The 13,102-nt window shown below is 57.0% G+C and overlaps 1 protein-coding gene across 13 annotated transcripts in view; it reads left to right on the forward strand.

The window, feature by feature from the left end:
- The window catches only part of NFIX (nuclear factor I X), a 94,554-nt gene that overhangs the window by 73,528 nt on the left and 7,924 nt on the right, over positions 1-13,102 (forward strand). For 6 of the 13 annotated variants that reach the window (XM_037022547.2, XM_037022548.2, XM_037022546.2 and 3 more), the window contains exons 7-10: positions 2,727-2,849; positions 4,629-4,804; positions 10,432-10,579; positions 12,667-12,758. In XM_037022547.2, coding sequence (XP_036878442.1) covers positions 2,727-2,849; positions 4,629-4,804; positions 10,432-10,579; positions 12,667-12,758 — 539 coding nt within the window. Of the gene's footprint in view, positions 1-84; positions 206-2,726; positions 2,850-4,628; positions 4,805-10,431; positions 10,580-12,666; positions 12,759-13,102 lie in introns of those variants that run through there. The other 7 variants (XM_037022543.2, XM_037022549.2, XM_017664532.3 and 4 more) reach the window with 5 other exon arrangements.

Consider the following 13,102-nt stretch of genomic DNA (forward strand, 5'->3'; position numbering starts at 1 on the left):
CCCTGGCGAGCCTCCCACCAGTTCCATTGTTGTCACTGTCACTGTCGGTGGCACTACCTATCTTCTCGCCTGCTCATCTTCCAGAAGAGCGCAGACCAGACCGGAGGAGGGAGCAGAGGCAAGGAGCTGGGCTGTCACTGTGTGGACAGAAGAGCCCACAGGCATGGAGAGAGGAGAGCAGAACCTCCTTGGCCGCCTCCTCTTGGTATTTCTCTAGAGAGGTTGTGCGCACGCATGCTGTGTGGGGCACAGGTCTGTCTGAGCCCTGTGGTCTTCATGGTTTAGAGCAGTTTGTCCATCTGGGTGCTGATGACCTCTGGGTCCGCATGGTCTCTGGTGTGGCCATCTGCAACACTGTAGGGTTTTGAGCAGCAGATCTGGCCTCCACCCACCAGATGCCAGTCATAACCACCCCTGACCCAGGTGTAATGATCAAAATTGTCTCCAGACATTGCTGAATATCCCTGGGGAGGACCAGGGGGCAGATCTTCCTCAGTTGAGAACTGCTGATCTGAAGGGCCCAGCATCGCAGAGGAGATAAAGTCTAATAAGGAATGAGCAGAATCATTTTTGACTGAACAGGGAAACTAGTGGAGGGCAAGGTCTGAAGGAAGCCAGCTCAGTTCTCTCAATCTCCTCCAACCATCCCTCTTTCCTGGTGAACCCACCCACCTTTACCTCCAGTCTTGACAGGAAGTGTGGGAAGCTTCCATGTGGAATAGAGTGAGATCTTATATGCTTGTGTGCGTGTGTGCATGTATTTATGTATGTATGAGGAGGCTGGCTGCAGGATATTTCTGCCTGACACACTGGTGATACAGCTGTGTGTGTCCTTGAGGTGCAGGGGTCTTGGGGTCAGAGAGTAAAGACCCCATGTGTGGGGGTGTCGACAGGGAGCACCTGCTCTGGTCAAGCCTGGGGACAGGGGCTTCACTCTCCAGCACAGGAAGGTGAGGATCTGACTAGATGGCGCTTTGCCTAGTGTTTTCCAGGTGTCCCCTCCTGGGAAGGGCCAGGTGGATGGGCAGGGTCCAAGGCTGGGGAAGAAGCAAGAAAAACGGGCTGGGAGTGCTCCTGCTCTCCTGCCGCCCTGCCACAGCCCCTGGGAGGAGGAGAGGCCGCTCCCGCCTCCCAGCCCTGGCTGGAGGAGTGGGCTCTGGACCACCAGCAAGGCTCTCATCTTTGGGACAGTACTCCAGCAGGACCTGAGTGCCTAGTGAGACCCTCCTGGCGTCTCCTCTTGGCAACTGGGGACCTAGGCCAGCACAGCCCAGATTCCCTGGGGCAACCCTGGGAGGCTGAGAAAGGGGTGAGAAAGCCCTGAAGACTCCTAGCCAGGGCCTCAGTTAAGTGACTGTTTCCTCCAGGACTCAGGTGCCTTGAGGACACTTCAATGGCTGTCTCCCCAGGCCCTTCTGCCCAGACCCAGGGTCCCAAGGAGCCTCCTCTCCCCAGCCCCTGCCCTCTCCTTTCTCAGGTGTCTGCTCCTGCACCGCCATCCCTGCTCCTTCCAGCTGTCCCGCCTCGCACACCCTGTCCTCCTGCAGCAACAGCTCCCTTGCTTTCCCCTCCCCCTCCCTCCATATGGCCCTTCACCACATTGTTTCCCTGTGCTGCGACAAATCGCCAATTAAGCAGCCCAGCTGCAGGACCAGGAACAGCTGGGGAGGCGCTGTGCGGCCTCAGGGACAGCTGCGCACAGCTGGTGGGGGTCCTCCCACCCCACCATGCCAGCTATCAGGTGGCACACAGCTGCTGCCAGATAACACCTCTGCTGGCGGCTGGGAGTTCGCCCTTCCCCCACATCTTCCCTCTGCGGTTGAGGCTGCTCTTACTGCTCTGTTCTGTAGCCCCCCAGCTCCCACCCAAACTAACTCTACTTGTGCCTCAAAGATGGCAGCTCTGGAGATTCACCCCACTCTACCTTACCCCTCCCATCCTGGGCACAGCCTTGAGACTCAGCCCAGAACAGCAGGCAAGGAGCTCCCCTGGGAGACCTAGCCCTGGGGTCCTGCTTGTCATAGCATCATTTGGACATCATGCCAGCTGGGCACAGAGATGACCTTGGATGGCAGCATCAGACTTCTACAGGCAGAGCTCCAGTGGGGTGTTCTCTGTGCCCTGTCTCCTGCTGAATGCCACCCCACCTCCAACAAAAGCAAAGCCCTGAAATGACCCATCGCACAACAGCCCAGCCTCGGGGTCTTCCGGATAGGGAGTCCTCTCCCATCCAGCTCTGCCCCCAGCGCCTGCTCAGGCCCTTCAGCCACTCCCTATTCTCTTGCTGGGTGTTGTATGCCCTTGGTGGTCCTTCCCAAGGGCCGCTGGCTGTGCTGTCCCTTCTGGAGGGAGCCCTGGCTTCCCACCAGAGCCTCTCACAGCCTAGAGAGCCACAGAGCAGACCCAGCCTGTCCCTTCTTGGGCCCCCTCACTCTGAAGCTGGCTCCCTGGGGCTCCTCTGCACAGCTTCCTGGCCCACCCCTGCGTCCCGCTGTCCCCTTGCCCAGTGCACCCAAGGGCTTCACTTTCCTTTCCTGTCAGAAGCACCCATGGCCCTGGGTATGCAGGGCCTGAGAAATGGCCAGGACGGGTAGAGGAGGCAGGAGGTAGTGGTGAAGGGTGAGGGGAAGGCGGCGGAGAGAAGGAGCAAGCTGCTGGCTTCCCACCTCGCCTGCTCCCACCCAGCCCAGCTAAACCTGCCCTGTGTTGCTGATTCCTCCCCCCAGGCCCGGCTTCTCTAAAGAAGTCAGGAAAGCTGGACTTCTGCAGTGCCCTCTCCTCTCAGGGCGGCTCCCCACGCATGGCTTTCACTCACCACCCGCTGCCTGTGCTTGCTGGAGTCAGACCAGGTGAGAGACGGGCCAGGTGGGGCCGTGGGAGGTGGCAGAGCACTGAGGGGCAGTGTGGCTATGAGGTGAAGGGGTCAAGGGGCGGCCTGGTCTCTGAGTGGGCTGTGGTGGCAGCAGTGGGCATGGGATGGGCCCTCCCTCCAAGGCAGCGCCTCCTCAAGTACCAGGCCTGGCCCTGGGCATTCTCTCACATGCTTCTCACTTGCTGTGGACACACGTGTGCCGAGCGTGGGCATGACTACATGTGTACTTGCTTACGTGTGTGCATGTGTGTGCCTGGGCGTATGTGTGTAAGGCACAGGTGTGTCCTCTGACTGCAGAGGCCTCAGGTCCACTCCAGCACAGCTCCCCTCTCCTCCCGCCAGCTGTGCGTGGGAAGGTACAGGCCTTTCCCTCTGCCCCCTGCAGCTCCTCTCTCCCAGCTCCTGGCCCAGCCCAGGTTGGTGTGGGGCATGGATTGACAAGAGCTCTTGTAGGAGCCCAGGCTCCCTTCTTAGGGCCTCCCTGCCCTTGTCCAAAAGTGAAGGGGTAGGCCCCGGGCACGGCGGTGCCTGAACTGCTTGCTGGGCAAGGGAGCTGCCTGCTGCCTTGAGGGCTCTTGCTTCAGACTCACTGCCTAGAGGTGCCTGCAGGGTGCACACCTCAGTGCTCCTAGGGGACGGAGTCAGGCAGGAGAGGTTGGAGCTGAGGCTTCAGCTCACCACTCACTCACGTGCTTCTTCCCTCCCTCGTTACTCTTCTGGCAGAAAGAGGCCTGGACTTTTCCGGGACACTGCCCTGTGTCTGCCTGCCACCTCCTGGGCCCTTCCGTAAGACACAGAACAGCGAGGTTCACCCTCCCAGCTTCCTCCTCAAGGCCTCCTGGCTGGGAGCCCAGAGGCACCCCGCAGGGGCAGGGCGTGGTGGCCGCAAGGTGGGGGCAGGGACCCCAGGCCCTCAGCCGGAGCGCAGCAGGCCCAGCTCCACTCAGCTTTTATGAACTCCAGAGTGAAGCCAAGTTTCCTTTGCTCCCTAATGAAACCAAGAGTGAGAGCGAGCTGATTGGAAACAGACAGGAGGGGGAGGACTGCGCCAGGGGAGAGCTGGGGCCTGCGGTGGGTGGGAGCTGTGCATTCGAAGGCCGTGAGGCCCAGCACACAGAAATGTGGCCTGGGTAGCAGCAGCCAGGTGTACACCCACTGGCACACAGGAGCCGGGGTATGCGTCTCAGGGGCCGTAACCAGGAGCCATCTGCCTCCCTGTGCCTTAGCCAGGCTCCCATCCAGGCCTGGGACTGGGCAGGCTGGGCTACCAGCAGGCCCGCACCATGGCGCAAATGTCGGGGTACCAAAAACCTCAGTCATCAACATAAATAGGAATTTAGTGCAATATTTTAACAAATTAAAACTATTGCAAAAGACACACAATGAGCAAATACCAACATTTCAACAAAAAATGAGAGCAACCTTGCACTTGCATGATCCTGCCTCACTCTCCTCACCTTAACCCCAGCCCTGGTTCCAATCAAATTTGATTTGTAAAGACAAGCAGCTGGCCTGCAAGCCCTGGTTTGCCAATGTGACTTTTTTTAATATTGCCTTAAACTGTTACTACCCTGGTTACTGAGATTTGTAGTGCCAGAGGCCAGTGCCTCACTCTTTTCCCTTGAGTCCAGCCCTTGCCTCATTCTCCCTTTGCCTCTGGACCCTCCGTGCTCTGACCAGCAGCTGCCCTCATCTTCTGTCCGTCCCCTGCCCCCTAGGCCCTGACGCCCTTCTCTTCCTGCCCACATGCATGCAGGGAGCCCTCGGGCCACCGCGTCAGCACTGCATTTCCCCTCCACATCCATCATCCAGCAGTCAAGCCCGTACTTCACGCACCCGACCATCCGCTACCACCACCACCACGGGCAGGACTCGCTGAAGGAGTTTGTGCAGTTTGTGTGCTCGGACGGCTCCGGCCAGGCCACCGGACAGGTGAGTCCAGGGAGCCCCAAGGAGCCCCACTACAGCTCATCTCTGCGTCTGTCTGTCTGGAGGGCTCATGGGGAGAGAGCCCAAAAGCTAGAAACTCACCTAGGCCTGGAGCAGCAGAGAGCCAGTAGTGCCGAACTCCTCAATCTTCTGGGTCTGGGGGTAGGGGTCTCTGTATCACTTGGGGTCCTGTCACAGTCCAGAGAAGGGGGGACAGAAGCTGTCTTTGCTCGGGCTCCTTGGCCTCCCTGCAGTCTCTGTTCCCCCAGTAGGAGTGGACACATGATCTGTCCAGTCCCAGGCCTGGGCCCTTCATTTCCTAACACCCTTCTTAAACCTCAGGGCCACAAGGATTTGTTAGGTCCTAGACCAACAAAGTTTCCCAACCTTGGCACAACTGACATTTGGGGCTATTCATTCTCTGTTGTCTGGGGACATCCTGTGTACTGTGGGGTGTCAAGCAGCATGCCTTGCCCCTACCCACTGAGGCCAGTGGCACCTCTGCAGTCGTGATGATCAAGAATATATCTCTGGACTTCAGTGCACCTTGGGGTGCGTCATCATCCCAGGTGAGAAGTCTGGACAGAGGGAAGGCCCCTTTCCACAGGGGCTAGCACAGAGACTCCTGTTGGCAGGACTCTTAAGGTGTTCTCAGGTCAGTTATGGCTTTGGAGTAAAGCACTTTTGCTCCTCAGTTTGGGAGAGAGACTGGCTCTCTGTGCAGCTCTGCAGCCTGCTGCCCTTCTCCATCAGCAAGCCTCAGGGCCTGGTCACTAATGAGCAGACACGTGGGGCCACTCAGCAAAGGAATTATCCCAGACAGAGGGATGGGCCAGAGGTGACTCTTCAGTGGGAAAGTGGTCTTCACTAAGTCCTTGGGAGGCCACTCTGGATTGGAACACAATGTTGTCTAGACCTCTCGGAAAATTCTGGAGTCCCAGCAGCATGCTGCTGTATCAGAAGGCCGAGCCCCTCTCTCCTGAGCCACTCCAGCCTGGAGGTTGCTGTGAGAGGTCAGGAGGGGAGTATGCTCAAAGGCCATGCTGGGGCAGGGCTATCAGAAGCCCATGGCAGAGGCAGCCCAAGTAGAGCAGTGGCTGGCCCTCAGCTATTTAGTCTAGTGCTGCCGAGGGCACCCTGCACAGAGCAGGCATTTGCTAAATGCTGGCGTATTGATGTGGGACAGGGCTGCCATGCAGGTTTTTTGCTCTCGCTGTCCAAAACAGAAGCCTGTCCTCTTCCCTCTCTCCTGCTCTCCTTCCTTCTGCTGTCCTCATTTCCTTTTTCCCTTTGCCCCGTGAGGGTTTCTCTTGCTGGCTCTGCAGCTCCTTAGCACGCTCAGAGCCTTGCCCGCCTCTCTAGACAAACTCTGTCTACTTCCAGGGACATGAAGGGAAAAGTGAACATGACCCCCAACAGCTACTGTACTTACTTCAGAGAACTGGCAGAGGCTACAGGATCTGCCAGCCTCTGTGCCAGCCCCCAAGGGGCCTGGGGTCTGGAATATAGATTAAAGAGGTCAGGAGTCCTGCCTTGCCTCCTTCTCACCTGCAGAGGTGGTTGGGATTTATAATCAAAATGAGACTGACTGGGGAGACCAGTTTAGACCAAAGAGTCAAACTTAACCCATAGGACCCTCAAGAGTATGGGTTAATCTATCCCTGAGCATCCTGATGGCTAGATCCTGAACCTCTCCCTTGACCATTCAAGATTAAGGACTCACTTTGGGCTACACAGTTTTCTTCTTGAGGCAGGTGCTTACTCACAGTAGACCACAGACAAAATACTGCAGACACCTTCACCTGTCAGATGAAAGCGAGGGGCTATCCCAGCCTCTAGGGTCCTTCTAGCTCCTTACCCCACCACAGACAGTGGGATAAACAGCCACTCTGGCTAAACAGAGAGGACAGCCCAGCTGGATTTCCTCTTGTGGCCCATTGTGCCCAAAAGGGGGAGGGTGTCTACAGTAAGCATGCTTAATGAGGCTTAGTTTCTGAAAGGAGGCTGGAGACAGAGGAGCTTTGGAGGAAGAGAGAGCCAGAAGCCCCAGCTCTGCAGCTGACCTGGAGGCAGGGAGTAGCGATACCAGGTTATGCTTGTTCCGGGGCCACGTCCAGAGCAGTTCTCAGTCCTAGCACACCCGAGAGTCACCTGGAGGCCTCACTAACACAGACGTGGCTGGGCCTCACCTCATTCTGATTCAGCAGGTCTGGGATGGGGCTGAGAATCTGCATTCCTCCCCAAGTTCCCACATGGTTGCTGCTCCTTCTGGTCAGCGGACCCACTTTGAGAACCACTGATCTAGAGCCTAGAGAAGTAAATCCCTAACCTCCTTGAGAATCTGAAGTTGCAGAGCATCTTTACAGAAAAACACATGCAGACAAAAATTTTATGAACAATTTGCAGAAAGGTTCCCAGGCAACCTTATGGTTCTTCCTCAGACCTCAGCGCAAGGGGCCTGATGGGGAAGAACCAAATCAGTAAAGGCCAAGGCCAGATGGACACCACTCAGCGGAGGAGATGTAAAGCACAGAACAAGGATGCCTGGCTAGCTTTTATTTCTGGCAGAGAGAAGAGACCACCAAGCAAACATGCTGGAGCAGTCATGGGCGCCGTGGGCAAGTGTGACTCTGGGAGGCGGGAAGCCTGGTTCTAGCTCAGCTTCAACCAGAACAGCCAGGCCTACATCTTCACCTGTCAGATGAAAGCTAGGGGCTATCCCAGCCTCTAGGTTCCTTCTAGCTCTTAACTCACAAGGTTTTAAGGCATCGCAAAGCCATGAGGCCTTGAGATTTTTAAAACCTAAACTTGTACCTCAACCAGAGCTGAGACATCCTAGCTGGGTTGGAAGTTGCTTCCAAGGAACTGAATGTTGTAAATCAGTGGGTTTCGACGTCTGGCCATATCAGGCTGGGATTAGGTTTATCAGGTGGGATTAGGGATTTAGATGCTCCTGGGGGAGACAGGATCCAAGAACTAGAAGGAAGCAGAAGCAACCCTGTGGGAGCAAGGGCTGCCTGGAAAGCCCCTATGTCCCAGCCCCCCAGGAGCCTAAGCTCAGGATGGCCTGCAAGAACAAGTGAGGCCAGAATCTATTGGGATCCTTCCATTTCCTGCCCTGATGGAAGAACAAAATAGGGATCAGAGAGGCTGTGGGAGTGAGGGAAGGCAGTTGCCATTTGTATCTCAGCATTATACCTGCAGAGCCCTCTGGAGTTCCATTCTGTTGCTTGGAACGGAAATGTCCATTACTGAAATGACATCTGGCACACAAGGTCTACAGCTCAGGACATATAGGGATCAGAAGCCATTGCTTGCTTTTGTCAGGGGTCTCTTTTGTCAGGGCAGGGAAGACAAAGTAAAGGGAACCATTTGGAAAGACAATGTCCGACATGGGTGCTGGTCATTAGAGGGAAGGATGATGGGCAGAACAGCCAGTGTTCAAGAGGGCGAGGCCTGCACATGTCAGTCAGGGAGCTCTGTTGTTTTAAAATGGTGCAGGATGGACTAGTCCACTCAACTCAAGTCAGTGGGACTTTAGTGCTACATGCTTGGGCCATACAGTGGTGAAGTTCTGTGGGCTTGTTGGGGAGCCTGGGAGGTAGTCTACCTCAGAGGCTCCAGTGGAGGTCAAGAGCATTCTTGGAAAAACAGTTCAGAGAGAGATGGATGGTGGTTCAGGGAATCTGGCTGGTCCCTACATTGGGGACAGTGTTTTCTGAGCAAGCCTTGAAGGGTGTGGCAAAAGGTGTTCTGGCACAGAGGGTTCTGCAGCAAGCAAGGGCACAGCCCTGCCTGCTTAGACCAGGTTCTAGAAACGTCAGTCAGTTTGCAATAGAAAGTACTTGGTGGGAGGGAGTATAGGGGCATGAGTAGTGGGAGACCCTCCCCACCCCAGGCTCCAACATGGAGGCCTAAATGCCCGACTGGGAAAGTTATATTTTATGTCAGATGCAGTCAGAGTTGTGGAAGGTTTCAGGGATGAAAGAAGACTGAGATCCTTTGGATGTGGGGGAAGAGTTGATGAAGCTGCTGAAAAGAATCCATAGGATCTCAGGTGTCAGACAAGCATCTCTGTGAATTTCAGGCATTGCCAGTTCCAACTGGGTGACTTTGGATGAATCATTTAACTGCACAGAGCCTCAGTTTCCCCAATTGTGAAAAGGGGAAAACAGCTTTCTTTGCAGCAGTGTTTCCCAGCCATGGCACTATTAATATTTGGACCGATAGGCCTTTGGACTGGGGCCACCATGCTCATTGTAGAGTGTTGAACGGCTTCCCCTGGCCTCCATCCTCAAGATGCCAGTAGCAACCCCCAAAGTGTGAAAATTAAAATGTCTTCAGACATTGTCATTGCCCCCTGGGGGGAAGAATCTCCCCCAAGAGAAAATTGCTGCCCTACAGCATGGTTGGAGTGTTGGACACATGAGAAAAGTGCTTGGTGCAGAGCAGGGCACCAAGGCGCTGAGCCCGTGAGCTCACTGTCCACACAGGGGAGACCCCTTAGGAGTCTCACTGTCATGGCCCAGGCAGGACCAGTGAAAGTAGAAAGAGGGGCTGCCTGGAGACATCAAGGGAGTGGGCTCTACAGGGTTCACCTACCAACAGGAGGAGCACAGGAACCTCCCAGGGTCTCACACCTGGGTGGCTGGAGGGCAGAACTTTGTCCCACAGGAGAGGGGCCAGTTTAGGACAAAGTACTCTGTCCCAGCCCCCCACACCTGGACTGCAGGAGGTCATGGAGGGCCCTGCTCAGAGCTCCAGGGCGGTCTCTCCAGGGAAGCTGTGCCTGCAAGAAGCCAGGGGCCTCCAGCCTTCTCTGTGGTACCTACGTCCCCTGAAACCCAAAGGTTGGCACATGCAAGACCATGCACAGGGCCTGGAGAAGGAGACTTGAGTTTGAGGCACAAGAGGGAATAAAGGATGAGGAATCGATCTGGCGACCAGGCTTCCAAGGGCGTTGTACAGGGAAGTCTGCTGGAAGAACCTCGAGGGATCTGGAGCTGGCAGCAATGGATTTTCCTCCCAGTTGGTTCTGTAGCAAATAGCGTCCCACCATTCTCAGGCTGCGGGAGCCAAGGGCCAGCCCCTTCCCCTGCAATTGGTGTTCCCCTGAGGCCATGATGTGGCAAGGATGCTGGCTGGCCTGCCGTCCTCAGTTGGGTACACCAGCCCCACCCCAGAGCGGGGCACGTGTGTGTTTTTCGGGACAGTGGGGGGGGCGAGCTGATGTACCTTTCCTGTCATGGGAGAAGGTTTTCAAGAGCGTGAGCATTCTGGGTGCAGCTGCTTGTACGGCTGAATGGCATGTTTTGGTACCTAAAACATGTTCCCTAGGATATGACAAACCACCCGCCGGACACCCCCTCCCTCCCTCCCACAACTTCAAAAGAGAACCACACACACCAAAAAAAAAAAAAAAAAAAAAAGAGAGAGAGAGAGAGAAACACCCGAGAGACCAAATAGAGGCCTCACACCCTCCCCCTCTCCATGGCCGGAGGAGAGGATCCCATCCCGCATCTTGCACCGGGAGCGCCCGCTCTCAGGAGCGAGCTGGCGCGGCCGCGCAGGGGAGCATGTGTCTGTGTGTGATGTGCCTTCATGCGTCACTCTATTTATGTTGTTCGCAGCCCAACGGTAGCGGCCAGGGCAAAGTCCCGGGGTCATTTTTGCTACCGCCGCCGCCTCCAGTGGCCAGACCTGTGCCCCTTCCTATGCCTGATTCCAAATCCACCAGCACTGCCCCAGACGGCGCCGCCTTGACTCCTCCATCACCTTGTAAGTGGACGATGAAACCGAAACCACAACGCCCAGCGCCCTGGCCCGTCCAAACAGTCTCCACTGGAAAACAGAAAAGTTCCCTCCCCTGCCCGCTGCCAAAGCCCCCAACCCAGAGTGCCACGGAACCTCCCGCCCTGGACAAGAGCAGATCTGAGCCCCCCCAGCCACAGCCTCCCAGGCCTCCACTGCACCAGCCAGCACCCCACCAGCCCCCCTGCCGGCCCGCTGCTCCAAGCTGGGGCAGGCCCCTCTGGGGGGCGGGAGGGGGAGCGCAGTGGGACATGCAGGCCAGGGCTGCTGGCCGGGGTGGGAGGGGGTGGGGAGGCGCAGCCATGCCATCTTCATGCCTGATTGCTGTTTTTTTCATTTTTCGTTTTTTTGATTTTTTTGTTTTGTCGTGCCCCGCTACACCAAGAAAATCAACTGTGACCACTAGGCGATGCCACCACCATCCCCTTTTGGCCTTGCCCCCCTCACCTCCATTCCGGGGGCCCTGGGGCCTCTAAAGGTGCAGCAGGCTAGCCCCTATCCCTTCGCCTTCAGTCTCACATTTGGTTTCTCGTTGTTCCTCTTTTTTTTTTTTCCCTCCCATCCCTCTCCTTTTCCTCAATTTCTTCCCCAGGTTGGATGTTCCAAGGACAGACAAGGGAGGGGGGCCTCCGCTTACTTCATCTCTCTCTCTCTCTCTCTCTCTCTTTTTTTTTAAACCAATGACAGTGTTGTCAAAGGGAAGAGAAAAATCTGAGTTGAGAGGCCCAAGGTAGACCCGACGTGTGAAGGACAGGAGAGGTGGAGGGTGGGCAGCGTGCCGTCTGTGGGCAGGGGGTGGGCAGTGCTCTGGGCGCTCTGAGGGCTGGCAGGCCGCAGGCCAGGACTTCCGTGTCAGTAGTGGGGAGAGGCGGACCATCTCACCACTTTTCTCCGTCTTGCGCTCTGTCTCGCCTTCTTATGATTTGAGTTCTTTCCCCTCTCCATCCTCTCATCTCATCTTCCCATCTGCATCTGCCATAAGACACGAAGCCATGGTCATGGTCATTGGAGGTGGGCAGGGTGGGAGAGGGGAGGCAGGCTGCCAGGTGGATGGGGGGCATTTCTGGACAGAATCTGGCAAGCGTGGGGTCCCTGGGATGTATCTGGTGCAGGGTCGGGAGTGGGGAGCCTTCAGGCAATCTGAAACACTCCTTGCCCCTTTGGGGACACTGGAGGTGTAGGGCTCATTCCCCCCATAGGACTCCAGCAGGACAATCCAAGAAGAGCTCAGGGGTGTTTGGCCCATTTTCTTCCTCAGGCCACAGAACAGCTGGGCATCCAGGCCCTGGGGCTCTGCTAAGCCCTCCGGCCTCCTCCTCCACTTGTCCCTTGGCCCATCTCAGGCCCTGGGGACCACAGGACCATGGGACCCGGCTCATTCATCAGAGGAGGAGAATGCCTGCCAAGCCTGTGCCTCGTCACCCCTGCTTGCCACCTGAGCTAGCAGCCAGTGCCTAGGCCCCTCCCCAACCCTGTTCCATCTGCCTCAGCCCTCCATTGCGCCCCTTCAAGTTCCCCAGGCAACTGCCCGAGTCCTTGGGACTGGCCAGGGTGATAAATGGTGCAGCAACCAACTAGCTGCCCCAGGTGGAGAGGTGGCCCAGCTGAGATGGCCTTCCCCAGGCAGGGTAGGGCCAGTTGGCCAGACCTCCCACCCTCCTGGGCTCCCTTCTTTCCAGAACTGAGAGGGCCAGTGGGAATCAAGGGCACCCACTTCAGGTGCTTTGGGATGAGGGCTATCCCCAGCCCTGCCAAGTGCCTGGTTAGGGGACAGACTGGGTCTGGGGGACCACAGCTGATGCCTTTAGGGCCCCTCCCTCACCCTGGGCCACTAAGGAGGATGCCTGGCTGAGGCAGAGTGCCAGGGACAGGACAGTGCGTGCTGCTGGCAGTGAGAGGATGAGGGCCCCCTGGCCTGTCCTTCCCACCACCAGCCAAAGCCCAGAAGCATGGTCTAACCCAGTCTCTCCCTCTCCCAGAAGCCCCAAAGGGCAGTGCCCAGGCAGGCCCCACGGCCTCACGGGGTCTCTCCCTCTCTCCCCTGCTCCCCACAGCATTCGCAACGACAGGCGCCTCCTCTGCCAACCGGTTTGTCAGCATCGGACCCCGGGACGGCAACTTTCTGAACATCCCACAGCAGTCTCAGGTAGGAGGCCTAGCCCACCCAGTGGATGTGGGCACAGGGTCGGGCAGGCAGGGGTCGGGGCACCTTGTTGTTAGGTGGGGTCCTTGTGCCAATCCAGGAGAAGGAGCTGGGGCAGGGCTGGAGGGCCCAGGCCTTTGCTTGCCCAGCTGAGACTACTTCCCCAGACAGCCCCCAGGTCCCCTGGCTAATCAGCTAATTGGATAATTAGTGCTGACAGCCCTGGCCCTGGGGAAGGTGGCCAAGGACCTAAGGCTAGAGGCATTCTGGGCCAGGCTGGTGGAAGCAAAAATGGAAGCCTGAGGCCCTTTCAGGAGGACGTCTGCCTCACTGCTCTCCTCCCACTC

This window comes from Manis javanica, chromosome 13 (assembly GCF_040802235.1).
Source record: "Manis javanica isolate MJ-LG chromosome 13, MJ_LKY, whole genome shotgun sequence".
NCBI classification, from domain to species: Eukaryota; Metazoa; Chordata; class Mammalia; order Pholidota; family Manidae; genus Manis; species Manis javanica.